Below are 18,724 nucleotides of genomic sequence, written 5' to 3' on the forward strand. Positions count from 1 at the left end.
AGGTCACTCAGTACCCGGTTATCAGTACAGCTGGTAAGAGACAAAAGAATTCAGTAGCTTGGGAGGATTTTTTTGGGGAGGAGCTTGGGGAGGATGTTGAATTAGAGAAGGCTAGGAGAGAGGGGATGTAAGTTTAGGTGTTTGAAGGGCCTGTTGAGGGTAAAATGTGGTTTGTTTAGTCCATGCAGGTCCTGGAAAGGAGGAACTTTTTTAACAACTGCATCTCTCTGATTTGGGGATGTTTTGCTTTCTGAGGTGCAAAGAGCTTTGTTTGACAATCTTTTGGGTGCAGTTTCAGGTGAAAAGAAAACCACACAGTAGCTTAATAAACAATGAAGTGAAAAATCATTAGAAGGATGCAGATACCTCAGGGAATTCAGCGCAGTCCAGGTTCACAGGTAACTGAGAAAAGTCCAGGAAGGTCTCAGGAATCCTTCCAGTGCCCTGTCTGTGCGGCGCTTCCTCTCTCTTGCCTCTGAGTATCTGTGTGTGCTCCTGAGGGTGTTAACTTCCTTCTTTCTTCCTCTATTAATGACTTTCCCCTGCTGGCACATACATGCCGAAATGTGGCAGCTCCGTAGCTCCTGAGTTTACTCGTCTTCAGTTCAAGGGATCGCAACTGACTAAGAGTTCCTGTCCCAGGCAGTATATACAGGAAGGAGACTCTGATGGACCAGTTTGGGTTAAGGTGGTCCACTTATGACCTGGGAGCAGGAGGTGGCCTGCAGGGCCCGGTGGTGTAGCTGTCGCTGCCGAGGGTCCAGCTTGTAGCTGAGGGCGCTGCTCTCTGAGGAGCGTGGGCCGGGCGGGAAGCCGACTGTGGTTAGGATAAACTCCCAGCCCCGAGGGGTCTGCGTAGAATCCCCGATGGGAGCTCTGTAAGGGAAGCTCAGGTTGAAGACGAGATAGGACAGATGCGTGCAGTCCTTGGTGCTCTTCAGATATTTTGATGCTGCTGGGTGAATCCCAGGTGAAATCCTGCAGGGTAAATGTGATTTGGCGACACGCAAGAGAAGCATTTTTGATGAGTATACGAATGGGGGTGGAGAATGGGTTCTGGAAGTTTAACATAGACCCATAAGCATTTTGAACGTTTTTGCTTATAGCTTTCAGCAGCCCTTCATTTTTGGACAAGGTTGATTTTGTTTTTATTGTGGTAAAATATTACATAGCATAAAATTGACCATTTTAAGCCTTTTTGGGTGTACAGTTCAGGGCCATTAAGCACATTCACATCACCACCATCCGTCACCAGAACTTTCATCGTCCCCAACGGCAACTCTGTCCCTGGCAAACGCTCACTCCCCGTTCCCCGCCCTGCCCCAGCACCTGGCACCTGCCGTTCTACTTCCTCTATGAGTTTGGTGACTCTAGGGACCTCACAGAAGCGGAAGCACACAGGATTTGTCCTTCTGCGTCGGGCTTACTTCACTCCGCAGAATGCCCTCAAGGTTCATCCATGGTGTGGCACGTGTCAGGATTTTCTTCCTTTTTAAGACCCAATAATATATCACTGTATAGATGGACATTCGGGTTGTTTCCACATTTTGTTATTACGAATAACACTAGCAGCCCATCATTTTTAACGTATAGATGAGATTGTTTTCCACTTAGAATCATCGGGAAATTGTTCTCCTAATGAAAAAGACCTTAAAGGCTAACTTAATCCAGCCCCTTCATTTCATAGAGGGGAAATTAGGAGATTGCCCAATTAGGAAAAGTGCACAGCCTCGAACACATCTCGCCTACTCTGAACTCATTTGCAATTATTTCTCTGCCCACTTGTCTAAAATTATGAGAGCTTTGGTAGCTATAAAAGGGTGGCCTCAGTTAGGATCTTGTATTCTGGAGTGTGTTGTAGACTGGTGGAATTGTAAATTTGGGAAGAATTCCATAGACCAGTGGTTCTTGAACTTTTTTGCTTAGGACTTTTTGGCCTCAAAATATATATTGAGGACCCCAAGAGCTTTTATTTATGTGGTTATATCTGTAGGTGGTTATCATATTAGAATTTAAACCTGACAGATTTTTAAGATATTTATTAATATATTTATGAGAAGTAACTGCATTACGAGATAATTTGTGAAAGAGTGGCATTGTTTATATTTCTACAAGTGTCTTCAGTATCCGGCTTAACAGAAGAAGCTGGCTTCTCACATCTGTTTCTGCGTTCTGATTGTGATGGACCGCTGTTTTGGTGGAAGTACATAAAGACGATCTGGCCTCACAAAGCTATGTACTTGGAAGAGAGAAGAGTATTTTAGTGCCTTTTCAGAAAATGGTGAATATTCTTTGATACTACACCGAAATTCAACAAGTGGTAGTTTCTTAAGGTTAGTTGCAACGTGGAATCTGGCGCTGTATCAAAGAACACTTCATTTTCTGTTACATGAAGATACTTCAGCTTATTTTACACATTAGATGGACCTTTACCCACGTGGGCTTTTATGACATCATGGTTTCCTGAGTTGTGTAGAGCTTCCAAACGTCAACACACTGCTTTATGCACCAGGAGATCAGGTACCTCAGTGTCGTTCCTGATCTCATGGGAAAAGTCTCTGTTGAGAAGCTGTCATGTTCCTAGTGGTGGATACACGTGTTCAAAATTCTCTTTTCCCGCGGAAGCTCAAATTGTGTCATTGGCAACAAATGCTGTCATTGTTTACCTGGACGTGATAAGCTTACTTTGTTCATTTTTGAGAAAATGTCGCTCACATACTCAACTCTGAATAATCGCGGTTTGTCTATCATTTCTTCTTTGGTGCTGCATGAAAACAGTGGCTTAGTGTAACTCACAGCTCAGAAGGTTGTACACGTGCTTCTTCTCTAGACGACCGTGGCACTTGAGTCCGCAAGAGAAGTGTTTCATGCGTACTTCCCACCTCACCACACAGCACCTGACAGAGGTGTATCCTCCAGGGTTGAGATCTAATGAAAGCAATGACTTTTACTGCTTCATCAAAGACACTCTTAAGTGAAAGTAGCATTTTAAAACTTTTATTTATTTACTTATTTTTACTGCTAGTGTGTAAGTGAAGGATACAGGATAGTATAGTTTGGTGCCACTGCTTTGACTTGCGCTAAGATGCCAGAAGTTTAACCACCCCTTCATTTGCACCATTAGCGCAGGAAAAAGTGAGTAATGTCATATATTATGAAAGTAGTTTGACCTCGCGGACACCCTGAAAGGGCGTTGGCATCACTCAGAGGTTCACATCCTGGGGTAAAAATTGCTGACACCAGCCCCATGGTGCAGTCTTACGGGTGTCAGAGGGGAAGTCTGCTGTAATCCCAGAAAGAAAAGACATGATGGAAGTCAGGATCTGAACTTACATCGAGGTCCTCCCCGGCACCCAGCATCATGTGGTAACTGTAAAGCGCTCACAATCTTCCTGGGGAGGGAGCCCGCCCTGCAAAAGCAGAGTTGGGTGGAGAGTTCCCACGTCCTATAGTAGCTATCTGAAGACTCTTTGGCATTTTAAACCCCCGTCTCCTTCCTGACACTGACATTTAATATCATGCCGTTGACAGCAGATGATGCTGTCAGGCTCTTGGGTCGTGACTCCATCTGTTGGCAGTGTGGCTCTGGGGCTTCTCCCAGCCGAACACCTCTGCCTCAGAGCAGAAGTGATGGGGGAGCACATTTGTCTAGAAGATGATGCGTGAATCTTTTAGACGCCCCGGTTTCAGCTAACTTGTGTTTCCTGTTGGAAAACAATATTCAGCCATCAAGCTAAAAACGAAATACTTTGAGTAAAATTTAGCACTCCTGTTTTGACATTGCAGATTGGTGGGTCTCATAGAACCTTCCCTTTCTCCTTTGTTTTCAGCAATGGAAGAGTTAATCGTTGAACTTCGTCTCTTTCTTGAACTCCTGGACCATGAATATCTAACCTCAACTGTCAGGGAGAAAAAGGCAGTTATCACAGACATCCTGCTGAGGATACAGTCATCCAAAGGTACGTCTCATTCAAACCTCAAGTCTTTCTTCTTCCAGTCTCTTTTTGCCTCGAAGCCATCTTTAATTCTCATCTTTTCAGAACACATTCATGAATGAATGAATGTATTCATTCATCAAGTTGTCATCGAAGGCCTTACTACGTGCCAGGTACTGTGTTAGTCTCTGCGTTCAGAAAGATAAAGACCTTAAGGGGTCAGGCTTAAAGTAGGTGTGTTGGGCGGGTCCCTAAGAGCGCCCCAACACTGGGGGATTTGCTAGCAGGACTCAGCATGGAGTTGTACTTTCTCGTGCCTGGGATTCATCACACGGATAGTAAGGATTCAAGAAAAGATCATAAGGGGAAGAGACTCAGGCCAAGCCTGGAGGGGCCCATGTGCAGGCTACTCATGTCCCTTCTCCCACGAGGGTCACACAGGTCACAGTCTTCCCTCAGCAACAGAAACGCAGCGGCCTGTGTGCAAGATTTCTCTTCAGGGAAGCTCACTGGAGACTCAGTGGCCGAGGACTTTACTGGGGGCGGGTCACATAGGCACCCTCCGCCTGGCACGTACCAAAAGCCCAGACACCCAGGAAGGCAGGTGTATTAGTCAGGGTTCCCCAGAGAAAGAGAACCGAGAGGATAGAGGGATAGAGATGGAGATAAAGAGGAGATTTGTTGTGGGGGTCCGCTTCTGTGATTACAGAGACTCAGAAGTCCCACAGTCTGCCCTCTGCAAACTCGAGACTGAGGAAAGCCAGTTCTGTAGTTCAGTTCGAGTCCAAAGGCCTGAGCGTCAGGGAGACTGATGGTTCAAGTGCTGGCCAGAGCACTAAGAACGCCAGCGTCCGAGGGCAGGAGAAGATGGGCCACTTGGCTCAAGCAGAGAGAGTGCACCCGCCCTTCCTCGGCCTGTGTGTTCTGTTCAGGTCCTCAACAGGTTGGATGATGTCCACCCACACTGGGGAGGACCATCCCCTTTTGAGTTCTGCAACGCAAATGCTGATCTCTTCCAGAAACATTCTCACAGATACACCCAGAAATAACGTTCTGCCAGCTCTCTGAGCATCCCTGAGCCTGGTCAGGTTGGCACACAGAATTCGCCATCACAGCAGGTGTTTGGCGTGAGGTCATGTTGTTTGCCCAGACAGTCGAGGCAGAGTAGACCAACCTTATCGATTAGGGAATGGTGGGAACACTTCTGAAAGCCACATTCCCAGATGCCAGCCCTGGTAAGGACAGCAGCCTCAGGCCTGCCGTGTTAACTCTTCTGTGCACAGTGGGTAAGACAGAATAGCAGGGAGAGGGCATCAGTGTTAAGAGAGCACCCAAGAGGAGTGTCCAAGCCAGTTTAGTGAGAGGGAGAGTGGGGAGGGTGGCGGCGGGGGGCAGTTCTTGGAGGGTGTGGTGTTAGAATCCTGACGGCTGGGTAGCAGACACCTGGATGAGACGTAGAGGTTTATTGTAAGCAGCTTCACTGAGATATAATTCACATACCGTGCACTTCACCCATCTGAATGTACAATTCGTTGATTTTTAGCCTACGAAGCCATGATTTGACACAGTTAGATTTGCGTTCCAGAAAGCTCACCTTGTCAGTCTGGGCAGTGGGTTCAAAGATCTGGCTGCAGATTGAATGAGAGCTATGTGAGGCCCCGGGTGGATGGTGGGACCAATCCCTGAGGGTAGGAGTGCAGGATGAGGACCATGTCTGAGGGGCAGTAGGATAGATAGAGACAGTGACAGAGATAGAGATGAAGATAAAGACGGAGATGAAAGTTCGCTTTGAAATGATGTTGCCGCTTCCCTGCCTGGACCCTTTCAGTATCTTCCGTTGCCCGTGGCTGAACCCCAGGCCCCTATGACGTGTGGTCACGCCTGTCTACTGTACAGTCAAAGGGGCTTTGCTTTCTGTCTCTGCCTGTTCAGTCTGTGACCTCGAGCAGGTCACTTAATCCCTTCAGCCTCCTCACCTGTAAGAAGGGCGGACGGTAGCACCCACCGCGGAGGGATGCTGTACGGATCGACGAGATCATATAAAACATTTCCAAGCAGGGCCTGACGCACGGCAGACGCTCCGCAGCTATTGGCTGCTATTTCCTCCTGTTGGGTTTACTGGTAGAAGGAGCGTTTCTTGCGACCTCCTCTCCTCTGCGTACACCTGTTTCCCAGCCAGGAGTTTGGGAACACTGCAGTTTGGGCCTCCTGCCTCCGGCGTTGCCGTTTGCTTTCTCGTGATTTCCCTTCCGCTCTTGCTCTGCCCAATGAGTTTCGACCCCTTTTCTCTCCAGGCTTTGTTCTGGATGTTATTGTCCAATTCATTGATTTGTCTCTTCGGCTCTTTAATTTGCTTAAAACTCAGCCACTGATTGTTTGATGGTAGAGTTTCCATTTGTTCTTTTTCTTTCTTTCTTCTCTTTTTTTTATTGTTTCCAGGCCTCTGCCAAAATTCCAGTCTTGCTGTCGCTTCCGCAGGTCAGGGTCTTTGTCTTTTCCCAGCCTGCAGCGTCGTGCTTGACCCATCATAGGTGGTCATTGTTGAGCAGTTATTTTTCTAGATCTAGAACGGTGAGTCCTTGGCATGTAAATAACACTGTGCCCAGATTAAAGTAGCTTCCTCCTCTTTCCTGCCTTCACTGGTACAGTGCTCGCCACGGTTTCTGAGGGTCTGTTGTGAAAATGATGCCCTGAGGGTATGAGCTTATTATCAGCCTTGTCAGCAATAAGCGTGTCTGTTACAGCATCGGACCTTAGGAGGGTCCTTGACGCAGATTTACTGATTCCCAGGAAAGCGTCTGCCCCCTTAGCACGTGGGTAACATCTACACTAACCTGAGCGGACGTTCAGGAGAGGCCGCTCGCCTTTGAGAGGCTGCCTGGCCTTGGAAAGGATGTCGACTTTGGTGCCTGCTCCGTCATTTCTGCCTGTCCGTGTTCCAATTAAGTACTTCAGCCTTTCGTTCCAGCACAGATCCTTCCCCTGTAGAATGGAGAAGAAGAATACTCACCTCACAGGATTGTTGTAAAGGATTAGAGAAAATAAAGACGTCTTTGCCATGTATTCAGTAGGGGCCAAGGAGGGGATAGCCGCCAGCAGTTGCCACCTTTCTCTTCCTTCTTCTCCTCATCCAGTTCTGTGGTTTTGGTTGGTACAGGTTTTGAAGTGAAAGATCATGCTGCGAAGCCAGAGACCCCCAACAGCCTGCCGGCCCCTCCCCAGATGCCTCTGCCAGAGATCCCGCAGCCGTGGCTGGTGAGTTCAAGTCCCACCATCACAAGAATCACCAGATGTTTTTGTTACTTTGGTTCCAGGGGCAGGTGATAAAAGCCCAATTCTGGAAGAAAGGAGGCCACGTGTTGCCCAAGGCGCTCCTTTGAGTGTGTGTTTTGGATGCTAGTAATGGCTAAGTGGGAGGCTGCAGATGTACCTTCCCTTGGGAGGCTGATGGCTCTCTGAAAATCGCTGGAGCTACAGGTCCATGGAAATCTGGTGTTAACTTGGATTTTAAAAAACTCAGATGATTTAGCAGGCAAGATAATGACAGCAGAGCCTAGGGACTTGCCCCTCCTTCTGGGTTAACTCTGAATTTGAATACCTTAGCCTGAAACTTTAACGCTCATGCTTCTTCTGGGATTAAATATTCTTTTCTTCCCCCCAAGAAGAAAAATATGTACATGGTCCAGGAATGTGTGTTTTATTTGATTTTCTGCATTCACGATTGGTTTTGGAGTTCTTTTACTGTTTTTGCAATCTGGGGATACTCACCTATGCCGTTCTTCATGGACCATTCGGCTTTTTCTGCCTTTTGCTATTTTCTAATTTGCTTACTCAGGGAAATTAGGCTTTTATTCAAAATCAGAGCAAAATCAGTTACTTAGCAACTCTCTTCTTAACATTTGCTTTCTCTATGAATCATCTGATTTTCTCTCTACCAGGAAAGGAACTGCAGGAAAGCAGGGCCCCATCTCATTTGTTTCTGTCCTGCCTGGGCCCCAGCACATGGCTGATGTCCAGCGAGGACTCAGTAATTATCATTGTAAAGGAGATAGAAGGAAATCAGTGCTTACTGGGTCCCTGCCACCTGTCACAGATCATGTTTGCTCTTTTTTTCACTTATAATTTCATTTAATCCTTACAACCTGACCTCAGGGAACCCCTAAAATCCCCCTAAACATGTGAATAGTGTGTATTTCCATTTTCCAGAAAAGGAAGTGTGGGTCCAGTGAAGATGTGACTGCTCAAGGGCAGTAGGAAAGGCAAAAATACAATTTTTTGTAACGTATTCTTTGGATTTCAAATCCAGCCTTTTCTCAGCAATACTATTTGGGGAGGTATGGCAGCAACGCCGATGCCAGCGTGACTCACCGACGGGAGAAGGTTTTCTTAGGAACCTAAGCCTGTTACCGAGCTGGGCTCTGGGGAGGCCGCGGGGTCCAGGGTGTGGATGGGAGCACGGTTCCTGCGTCCAGGCACCAGCTCTGACACTTCCTGTGTGAGTTCAGACTGTGGCTTTCACGTCTCTGTGCCTGAGACGCCGCATTCTGAAACGAGTGTGATAATAGTGCCCACTTAGTGCGATTCTTGTGGCGATGAAAAGAGTTGATGGGCCTCCAGTGCTTGGAATAGATGCCTCGCGTCTGTTAAGCCCCGTGCGAGAGCCGGCTCTTGCTTTGTGGGGCTGTGCTTCTCAGACTTCCGGGGAGCGTGTTAAAAATGGACATTCTGATATGCTGGTAACGTGAATTATATTTTAGATATATTGAGTTAAAGAAGATGTATTAATAAGACCCATTTCATCCGTTTCTATGGCTACTAGAAAAATTTAAATTACATATGTAGCTCACATATGTAGCTTGCTTTATTTTTCTTTTGTTTTATACATTTAATCTTTCCACTGTGGAAAGCATATTGAATATATGATTTTTATATGCTGTTTTTATTTTTTTAACATTATGTATTTTTCCTTTATAAACTTATTTTTAATAATTGTTTTCCTTTTTTAAGAAATTCTTCCTGTTTCTTGTAGAAACTGTGACTCAATTATAGCTCTTTTTCATTGCTCATTTGATGTTTTTAGATTTAATACAGAATCATAGTATTAATCCTGTTTACTGATATATTGTTTGTCTACAAGATAAAGACGAGATGTGAGAAATCGGTGGTTCGTGAAGCTCCTGGTCTTTGTGCTCTGGTTTACTTGTATTTTTCTTTCTGAACTGACTTCATGATCTGTCTCAATACGCTGTGTCTCGTACTTCATCAGCACAATGCAGGTTGGGAAAGGTGTTTCAAGACTGAAGGTGAAATGCAGACCTCTCGAAGCAGCCGGAACAGTAGTGGTGGTTATAGGAATGTCATGGACTGCTCTTTAGTGGCGCCCAGCCGGCCTGGACTAAAATGCTTGTCTTTGATGCGCCAGGCCGGGGGGAGTGAATCTCAGTTTCAGTGCCAGTTTCAAACAGAGTACTCATTGGATGGTCAGCATTTTGTACCATTTTTGACGGTTGAATAGTCAATCCCTTTCTATGGATTTTTCCTCAGATGCAGTTTATTCTTCATCCACTATTTTCTCTCCCTCTTCTCTCCTTGTCTCCTGCCCATCTTTGGCTGCAGCGTGGCAAACTGCTGTGGTTTTAAGGTGGACGAGAAGCCGTCCTACCAGTGGAGTCGGAACTGGTAGCTGGTTAATTAAAAATGTTGGTTCAAGTGAGGAATTCTAAAAGGGTATCATGTGCTTTAAACATTTCCGATTTAAACCAATCATTTTTGAGTAGGAGTTTGACCAGTGGGTAATTCCTCCCTACTGGTGCCCGACATGGGTGTCAAGAGAGTTTTCCAAACTCAGCCTCTAAGCCAATGCTGTTTCTTGATATAAAACTCCTAAGACCTTGATGTAGGGCCAAGAGCTGCATCCTTTGAGTGTGGGGCTACGGGTTGTCTTTTCTGTATAATCCGTACCTGCGATACGGGACTAACAATTCCCAGTTTTTGTTTCCTTACGGTGGAGTTAAATTCCGACACTTGCGAAACGATCTGGTCTTCAGAGTCCCAGAAATTTACCAGGGCCGCCTTTCGTAGCTGACGTGACCACTCTTAACTGAATAACTGGGTCTTTTCTTTTCTTGCAGCTTGTCTTGACTGAACCTTCCTAAGGCATCTCAGAGAATCGTCAGCTCTCCTCTTGCACTTGTTTTTTCACTGATTTATTTATGTAGTAGCTAACCAAATAGAGTAAACTAAATAGTCATAAGCGTAAGGATGTAAAGAACAAAGCTGACTGTTGGCGATGGTGCAGACTCAGCCGATGGCGCTGTTTCGTAGGCACTCGGAGAGGAGCCCGTTGGCCACGAAGGGTCAGCATTTTGTGGATACCCGTCAGGGCGTTTTACGGACAGAATGAAGAACGTCTGTCAGCTCAGTGAGTCAGTGAAGTGGAGAGGGGTTAAGACAGCTCTGCTGTATTTTCCTGGTAGTTTATCAGGGAATTCGTCATTCAGCAAGTAAGCCTGTCTTTCAGTAAGTTGCCTTTGATGAGGTGGCTTCTGTCCAGTTGGTCACTCGCTGCTGGCAATGCTGGTAGTGGACAAGAAGTGGGATTGGGTAGGAGGCTACGCCAGGCAGAGGGCGTACCGCAAATTAAGGCACAGACCCGAGAAAGACCCCGACGGACTAGAGCATTACAGGCCCCTCTGCGCGGCTGAATAATAGGATTTGGATGAGTCTTCCGCGGATGAGGCCGGAACACGCCGCAGGGGTTAAACCTCGAGGGGCCCGTGGGCCTGCAGAGCAGTTTGGGATGGTCCTCAAGGCAACTATGAATGACCGAAGGATTTGTTTTTAGTGTAAGACTTAGGATGCTCCAACCGGGTATTATTTCTTACTCATTTGAACCACGATTGCATTTTTTACTCTTTCATGGCATGTATTGAAGGAATACTGCCTTTTATCACAGCTCTGTGTGTTACAATCTCCGAGAAATGAGTCCGCTTCTATCTTTTTATCCCTTTTAGTGCCGAACAGTGCTCTATGCAGTTATTGTTAACTATCTCTTGACATCCTTTTTTTTTTCTGGACCCTCGAGAGGCTGGGCAGGAGGGTGGGGTCACACTGGCCGCTTTCCCGAGTACGCTCGGCACCCTTCACCCCCCATTTCGGGCCTGGCGCACCCCTGGCTGAGGGCCCTCACCCGGCTCTCTGCGGCGCTCTCAGGCATAAGCGCTCCCCTCTTGCTGGCTGACACCCAGGTGGGCCCCCCACACAGGTGTGGCAGAGACTGGACAGGTCTCTGTGCCCCGGTTGGCTGGTGAATTACACTCAGGTGGTAGCAGTAAAAGAAAAAAAAAGGGGTCCAGTGGATCTCTAAAATGTGTCCATTTTGCATAACTGAAACTTTATACCCGTTGATCAGCAATGCCTCACTTTGACATTCTCTTAATTAAACTTTAACCTTTTGAGGATGATGCCTGTTTCTCTCCAACTTTGTGTTCCTCATATGACAAAGCAGAAGATGCCGACGGCCGCTCAAGGTCAGGAGCCACATCAAAAAGTCCGTCTTGTAACGTTGATGACGCTTCTGTACAGGAAGGGAATCGTGCGTGTTTCTGTTTTGCTCTTGGAGTCAATGCGGCTGCAGCCCAGGGTCCTGGGCGAACCGGCGACCCCTTCAGTGTGGCCGGTGGAGCTCGGGCCGGGCGGCGCGAGTGTGGGTGTGCGCTCCGTGGAATTCAGAACTTCCCTTGACCTTTGAGAGCGAGGTACAGTGTGCAGCGTGTTTACAGACCCATCCGCCTCCCTTGCTTTCCAGGGGAGATTGGAGCAGGCCAAAATATGCATATGCATAATGAAAACATTTCCGGGAAGGGCTGTGCTTCTCGACAGATTGTGGGTTTTGTTTCACACCGAGAGCTGCGCAGCTATCAAAGGGACGGTACTGAGTTAGCATGCAGCCCGTGCTGAGGGAGCATTTGCGAAGGCGGCCGGTTCATCCGGAAATGGGTCCCATCTGTGTTGACATTGGCCGCCAGGCCCCACCGCCCAGCCCACCAGCCGGCTCTGATCCAGACAGTCGGGAATTGTGCTTCCTGCCCTCCCCTCCTCCGCTTAGGGGAACAGTGGGTCTACGGGACAGGGAGACTTCAGACCTTCCTGGCTGAGAGAAGAGAGCAGGGAGACCCCTTTGGGGGCTGTATATGCTCTGTATGATATCCCATCAAGGCATTTTCTAGAAATATCTTTATTTGATCATTTAAACGGCAGACAGTTTAGATGTGTTTAGATGGGGTAGAAGACGCAATTTAGTGTTTTGCTATTTTAAGGCTAGACCTGATGTAAATGTGATGCCTTATTATATCAGCAGATAGCAGCAAGGTCGTTTTTTTAAAAATATTTATTTATTTATTTAGGCTGCGCCAGGTCTTAGTTGCGGCATGCGAGATCTTTAGTTGCAGCATGCGGGATGTTTAGTTGCAGCGTGTGGACTTCTTAGTTTCGGCATGTGGACTCTTAGTTGCAGCACACAGACTCCTTAGTTGCGGCATGCATGTGGGATCTAGTTCCCCGACTAAGGATCGAACCCAGACCCCTTGCACTGGGAGTGCAGAGTCTTACCCACTGCACCAGGGAAGTCCCAGGTCATTTTTTTATTGTGGTAAAATACACATAACACAGACTTTACCATTTTAACCACTTGTAAGTGTCCGGTTTCGTGGTGTAAAGTGCGTACGTTGTTGTGCAACCATTGCCACGACCCGTCTCCACAACGTTTCATCTTCCAAACTGAAGCTCTGTCCGCAGTAAGCAATGCCTCGCACCCCCCCAGCCCCTGGTAGCCAGCATCCTACTTCCTGTCTCTAGGAAACAATGATGTTTTGGTCCCAGCCCTTACCGCCTGCCTGCTGATGGCATTTTATCCTTCCTAAAGTGCTTTCACAGCAACTTAATTATCTCTATTTGACAGATGGGATTATGAGATTCTTTGAGATTGACTGACAAAATCAGGTATTTTGTCAGTTGCAGAGTTTCGACTAAAGATTTAAAACAACAAAACCATCCCGGAGAAGTCAGATGTGATCCTTTTCGTGGCTGTGAACCATCCTGTTCCTTTTCTCCTTGTCTTTCGATCGCAGAGTTTAGTGTCACGTCTCACTCCCGTGGCGTCTTCATCTTGGATTTATTCCGTGTCCCATTGCCACTGCTGTTGCACTGTCCTGCCTTCCCTGTGGGAGCCCGCCTCCGGGTAGAGAAGGAAGGGAAGAACATGTGCCCCATGGGCTCTCATTCTTAGTCATGTATAAATAAAACTTGAGAAAATATGTGTGAATAATTTCCCAGTGTTTACTCAAGTGCTGTTGGAATGCAAATTGAATAGTGATCAGAATGGAAGGGGGTGTCATTTGGATAAAAACTTTCATTTTGCCAAGAAGAGTATCTGCTGAAAATTCTTGACGTTAGGATTGAAACCATGTTTTGCACTTGAGGCCATCAGCTTTTGTTATCTGTTGACAATCCCTCCCTCCCGTCCTCGGGAAGCTTAGGTGATGCTGTGGAGTGCTGCTGCCGTATCTCTCAGCCAGAAAGGGCTTTGCCGGCACGCGGCGGAGCTAGAGCGGGAGCCCTCCCTGTCTTCTGTCAGATCATATCGTTTTTAGCTGCTACTCTTAACAGATTTTAATCACTGTAACCAGAAAGATAGAATCTGGATGTATCACTGTATGTACAGAATTAAAGTCAGAAAGTGATTCCAAATTCTAGGCTGGTGTTTTTCTCTGCTAAAATTAGGTCTCAAGTTCATTGGTGTGTCTGGTGCAAAGGACTGAGTGATTAATGGGGGCCGGAGGAGGGGAAGGTGGGGGGCAGCAGCAGAGAGGAGAGGGAGGAAGGGCAGAGTGGGCATGGAGGTAGAGCCGGTGTGGACGTGCCTTCCTCAGGAACGCACGGATCCCGCCGTGCTGCGGGAGCCGGGAGCATCGGGTTGGATCCAGTGGCCTTGGTGGGTTGCACGTTCCTTCCCTGCATCCTGTCTGGCTCGGCCGCCGCAGCAGTAAGTGCTCGTCTGTGCTCACCCGGCCGACTCCTGGCTTCTCCAGTAAGCAGCTCTGCAGCACGGGGGTGCTGGGCAGGGTCTTGCATCCCCCTCAGTTTCCTCGTTTGTAAAATCAGAATCAGAATACCAATCTCTCAGCGTTGTTTTCTCAACAAGAGAAAAAATATATAAAGTGTTCCAGAACAATGCGTGACACACGGAAGGCAGACCGTAAACAGTCATTATTTTGTTGGAATAATAGCAATGACAATCATTGTATTTATGCCATATAATTATATCTTAATATTTATTATTATTAATGGAAAAAATTTTCTATGAGGCTTTTCCTTAAAGTAGCAAAGACAAATATTGTGTTGGCCAAAAAGTTCGTTTGGGTTACGTGAACGAACTTTTTTGGCCAACCCAATACTAATGGGCTTTTCTTTCCAAAAAGGTAGAAATTAAATTATGGCCAGTATTGTGAGCCAAGCAAGCCTGTCGACTATATTCCTATCCAGTTGTAAGTATTGGTCTTCTCTGATAAGACGCTGACACCTTAAAAGAGAAATTTACAATGCCTAAGGCAGATAAGATTTCCTGAAAAAAAAAAGTCACATTCATGTAAGCATTCATTCGTGGGAGAAATATTTCAGTGAATTTAAAGGTTATCTAGTAACCGGTACCATGCCGTTTCTACTTTCCTGTCTAGGGCGCAGCACAGATCAGTCGTTCCTTGAGGAAAACAGTTTCTCATCCTTCTTTGTCAGTATCTGAGAAGGCTGTGAGGGTTAGACTTGAGTCCCGTATTCTGTGAGCATGTGTCTTCTGAGAGCCAGTCCAGGAAGACTCTGGTGACCAGTGCCAGACGGTGCCGAGCTTTGTGCGTGGACTGGGTCTCTTCTAGCATTGAAGGGAAGCTGTCAGATCCAAAGTGGCGTGGCGTCACGTGGGTGTGTAGCCTTGCCGTCAGAAGGTACATTTGAGTACGTGCTCTGGCCAGAGATGACAGTGTCATCAATCAGGTAGCGAGGACCCAAAGTCAACTCTCACTACAGTTTAGAAATGTGTAAAGTTGGCTTTGTTGACTGATGACCTGCAACCTTATAAGGATACTACAGTTGGAATCTTAGAGCCGGGATGGACATCAGAGGTTATATGATCCCACGCCCTCATGTACAGGGAGGAGATTGGTACCCAGATACAGAGGAAGGCTGCATAAACAAGGCCGAGGCTGGAGCTAGGCCTGCCACGTGCCAAGTATTGGAACTTTGGTCTTCTTCACCCTACACGCTAGTGTCCTGCCTGTGCTCTGGTTTCCATGACCCCCTTTGGAAACTTGCCTTCCTCATTTTGTACTGTTTAAAATTCCTGTGAATTGTGATTTCAGCGAATTCTGACCTACTGGGAAGGATCTGACAGAAGTTTTTCCTCTGAAAGCAATGGTGCTAAATAGCGGTTCTGATCCACCCATGGCCTCTGTTCTCTTCCATTCTCAGTGACATCTTTCCTATTCGTTTATAGGATATAGGTGGTGTGAACTAGTTAGGAAAGGGAAAACATTTTTTTCTGTCTCTCCCTCATTTGCCCTTTAACAAACCATCAGACCTCTGTCTGGAACCCGTGTGGCAGAATTTCAAGGGCAAATGGTATTTGGGAGTGGAGTGTGAGATCCTTTTTGGAGAAAGAGAGTGCTTCTCTATAAGTATTATTATTTGAGGGGTATTACTTCAAATGAAAGTCATTTTTTTCCCTGATTTTAAAAACAATATTATGTAGAAAATGCAAGCTATATGGATTCGCATGAAAAATCAGTAACCTTGTGTTAACATTTTGGTGAGTGGCCTGCCCTTGTATAGATGTGAGTGTAAGCGCAGCTCTGATAGAAAGGCTAATAGTGTACCTGTTTTCTTTCACTTGGCAGTATCTAGTAGAGATTTTTCAAGTAAATGACTGCAGATGTGCACTGTCCTTTTACATGTCTGCACCTGGCTGTGTCAGGATACCTAAGCATTCTTCTCTCAGGGAATGTTTAGATTGTTTTTAACTTGGGAGGGAAAACCTTTTATTGAACATCCTTATATGTTTTTGCTTGTTTGACCAGTTGACCTTCCTGGCATATATTTCTAGAAGTGGAATCGTGGATTTAAGGGCATATGTATCGAGTGGTTGTGTGGAAAGCACGACCACCAGCAGGGTCTGAAAGTCTGCTAAGTCCCATCAGCTGAGAGTCAGCGCCTGCCTGACACACCTTTGCAGCACTAGGAAGGGGCCTGTGCTAGTTCGTGAACACTTGTTCGATCCAGCCACTTGTAATGCTCTTCTAGAAACGTGAATAATCCGACTGTTTCAGCATGCTAAGGGGAAGCTGAAGCACCCTCATTTCATGAGGGAATCAAACAGCCCCCTTCCAAAAGCACCACGCGGAGGCTTTAACCCTGGCCTGGACTCCTGTTCAGACCTCACCCGGGGAGGACAGTGTGTCAGGTTACATCGTAGGCACCACCTCTCCCCTCCAGATGATAGGAGTGGATGCGGTCCAGCGTGAGAGCACAGGGTGATGGCGGGCGGGCCTCAGCCCGGGGAGGGGAGTGCAAGGGGATAACTGCCTTCGAGGACGGGGAGGAACGCTGCGCAGATGACCTGGAGTCAGTTATCTTCCTTCATCTGGCGAGAGGAAGGAGTGGGTTGAGCGCACAGCGGCGATTAGTCATTCGCAGAGGACTTCTTGGCTCCAGACTTGAGTTACAGGAAAAGTGGTGGAGTTTCACATTCTGTGGAGCATTGTTCTTGGAAACTGCACTTGGTCGGTCCTCAGTTTGGGGCCTCTGTTCTCTTCCACTCTCAGCGACATCTTTCCCATTAGCTTATAGGATATAGGTGGTGTGAACTAGTTAGGAAAGGGAAAGAGAGCGAGAAACAGAGACTATGAATATGAAAAAGCTCTTTACTGGACAGACCTGGTGCTCGAGAACCCCAGCTGGTCGTGGTCAGTGTCTGATCTTGAGCACGAGGTTTTGGACTCGGAGCCTCACTTCCCATATCTGTAAAACATCGGGTGATGGAATATCGACCGTGAAGGGTCCCTGGGTGGATGACTGATGTAGCTTGTAACCGGTGCAGAGGCTGCAGAGGACAGTGCCAGGCAGATAGCAGGCGTTTGGAGGATGTTGGCTTTCGTGCCCTTCACCAGTTTCTGTTGACCTAAGGACCAGTGAGGGATGGAACGAGCAGATCCCATACGTGTTCACGGGAAGAAGAGGTGGGTCTGCTTTCGAGTCCTCAGGGACTTCCGAGGGAGTGGTGCTTCAGCCGGTCTTGCTTGAATCTGGGTGGTCCTGAGCCTGCCAGCTCTCCATGCTCTGAAGTTACGGCTTCAAAATCAGGGTGCCTCCGTCTCAGAGTCTGTCAGATTCCTTCTCCAGAGAATAATTTCCAGTTCCTTTTAGAGGTGGGCTCATAGGTGATTTCCTCTTCTCTTTTTTGAGAAGTTTCCCTGGCACACAGGAGGAGTGTGGTGAGATTGTGTGGACAAACGTACTCACGTGTTCAGTCGCTGTGTCCCTGGTGCTTGCCCTGTGATGAGCATGGGTGGACCTGAGCCGTCTCTGTGCCCCTCGGGGGTCTCCAGTGTAGGACGCAGGCCGTGAAGGGGAAAGTCAGCTTGGGCATCTGGGAGGGCGGTGGCGTGGGGTAGAGTGGGGGAGAGACGCCTGTCTCTGCTCTGGGGGAGGGGTCTGCGAGGGCCAGCGCGCGTCTGGTGACAGCCGGCAGGTCGTGTGGATCGAGTGGCGTGGACAGGGCCAGGCTGAGGGTGGCCGTGAGCGGGCGGGCAGCGCAGATCCCGCCAAGAGCCGAACGTTGGGAGCTCTTTGGATGATGTTCTTTTTCTCCAGAGACTTTACAAAGGAGGGAGGAAAATGCCCATCAACACCTGTTAAGTGCAGACCCAGAATTTCCCCCTAACGATCATGCTCTGTTGTTTCTTCCTTTCTTCACTCAGCCGCCTGACAGCGGGCCACCACCGCTACCGACATCCTCTCTCCCGGAAGGCTACTACGAGGAGGCCGTGCCGCTGAGTCCCGGGAAGGCTCCGGAATACATCACCTCAAGTGAGTGGCCCCCCGACCTGCCGGGCTGTTGGGGAGCCCTCCCGCTTTTCGGGTGAAGGGGGGTAGGGGCATTACACAACACCATGGAAATGTGGACTTCAGGAAATTCTGAACCCAAGGAGAGGGGGCTACAGAAAGGGTTTCGAAAAGTCTAAGGTGTCCACCAAGTACCTTCGGTTATTTCAGATTGTTGTCTTTCTTGTGACTCAGATTTCTTGTGAAATCTTGCTGCTGTGGGAGCATGCGTCAGCCAGTGAAACGTGTTCCCTGTGGTCAGAAGAGAATGACTTTCTGAGGCATGTTTTCATGGGGTCCCTCCCCGCCGCCTTGACCAGGGCACGTCCCTCTTAGGCTGCATTCATGGTGCCTCCGAGAAAGCGTGTCTGTAAAATAGACACAGAGCAAGCAGGCGTCTCCTCGTAGCTGTTTGTTTGTTTTCCGTTTATTTTTTACTGGAGCGTAGTTGAGTCACAATGTTGTGTTAATTCCTGCTGTACAGCACAGTGACTCCGTTATATGTATACATACATCCTTTTTCCTATTCTTTTCCATTAGGGTTTATCCCAGGGCACTGAACCTAGTTCCCGGTGCTGTACAGTAGGACCTTGTTGTTTATCCGTCCTGTATACACCGGTTTCCATCTACTAATCACAAAA

At 47.6% G+C, this 18,724-nt stretch overlaps 1 protein-coding gene across 3 annotated transcripts in view; it reads left to right on the forward strand.

Annotated features, from left to right (window-relative positions):
• Positions 1-18,724, forward strand: part of AFAP1 (actin filament associated protein 1) — a 151,003-nt gene that overhangs the window by 52,313 nt on the left and 79,966 nt on the right. For all 3 annotated transcript variants that reach the window (XR_013828158.1, XM_079920179.1, XM_079920178.1), the window contains exons 2-4: positions 3,831-3,959; positions 7,093-7,190; positions 17,960-18,068. Coding sequence is in view for 2 of the 3 variants with exons in the window: in XM_079920179.1 (XP_079776305.1) it covers positions 3,833-3,959; positions 7,093-7,190; positions 17,960-18,068 (334 nt within the window). In the remaining variant the exon portion in view is untranslated. The remainder of the gene's footprint in view (positions 1-3,830; positions 3,960-7,092; positions 7,191-17,959; positions 18,069-18,724) is intronic.

This window comes from Stenella coeruleoalba, assembly GCF_951394435.1.
Source record: "Stenella coeruleoalba genome assembly, chromosome: 4".
Lineage (NCBI taxonomy): Eukaryota > Metazoa > Chordata > Mammalia > Artiodactyla > Delphinidae > Stenella > Stenella coeruleoalba.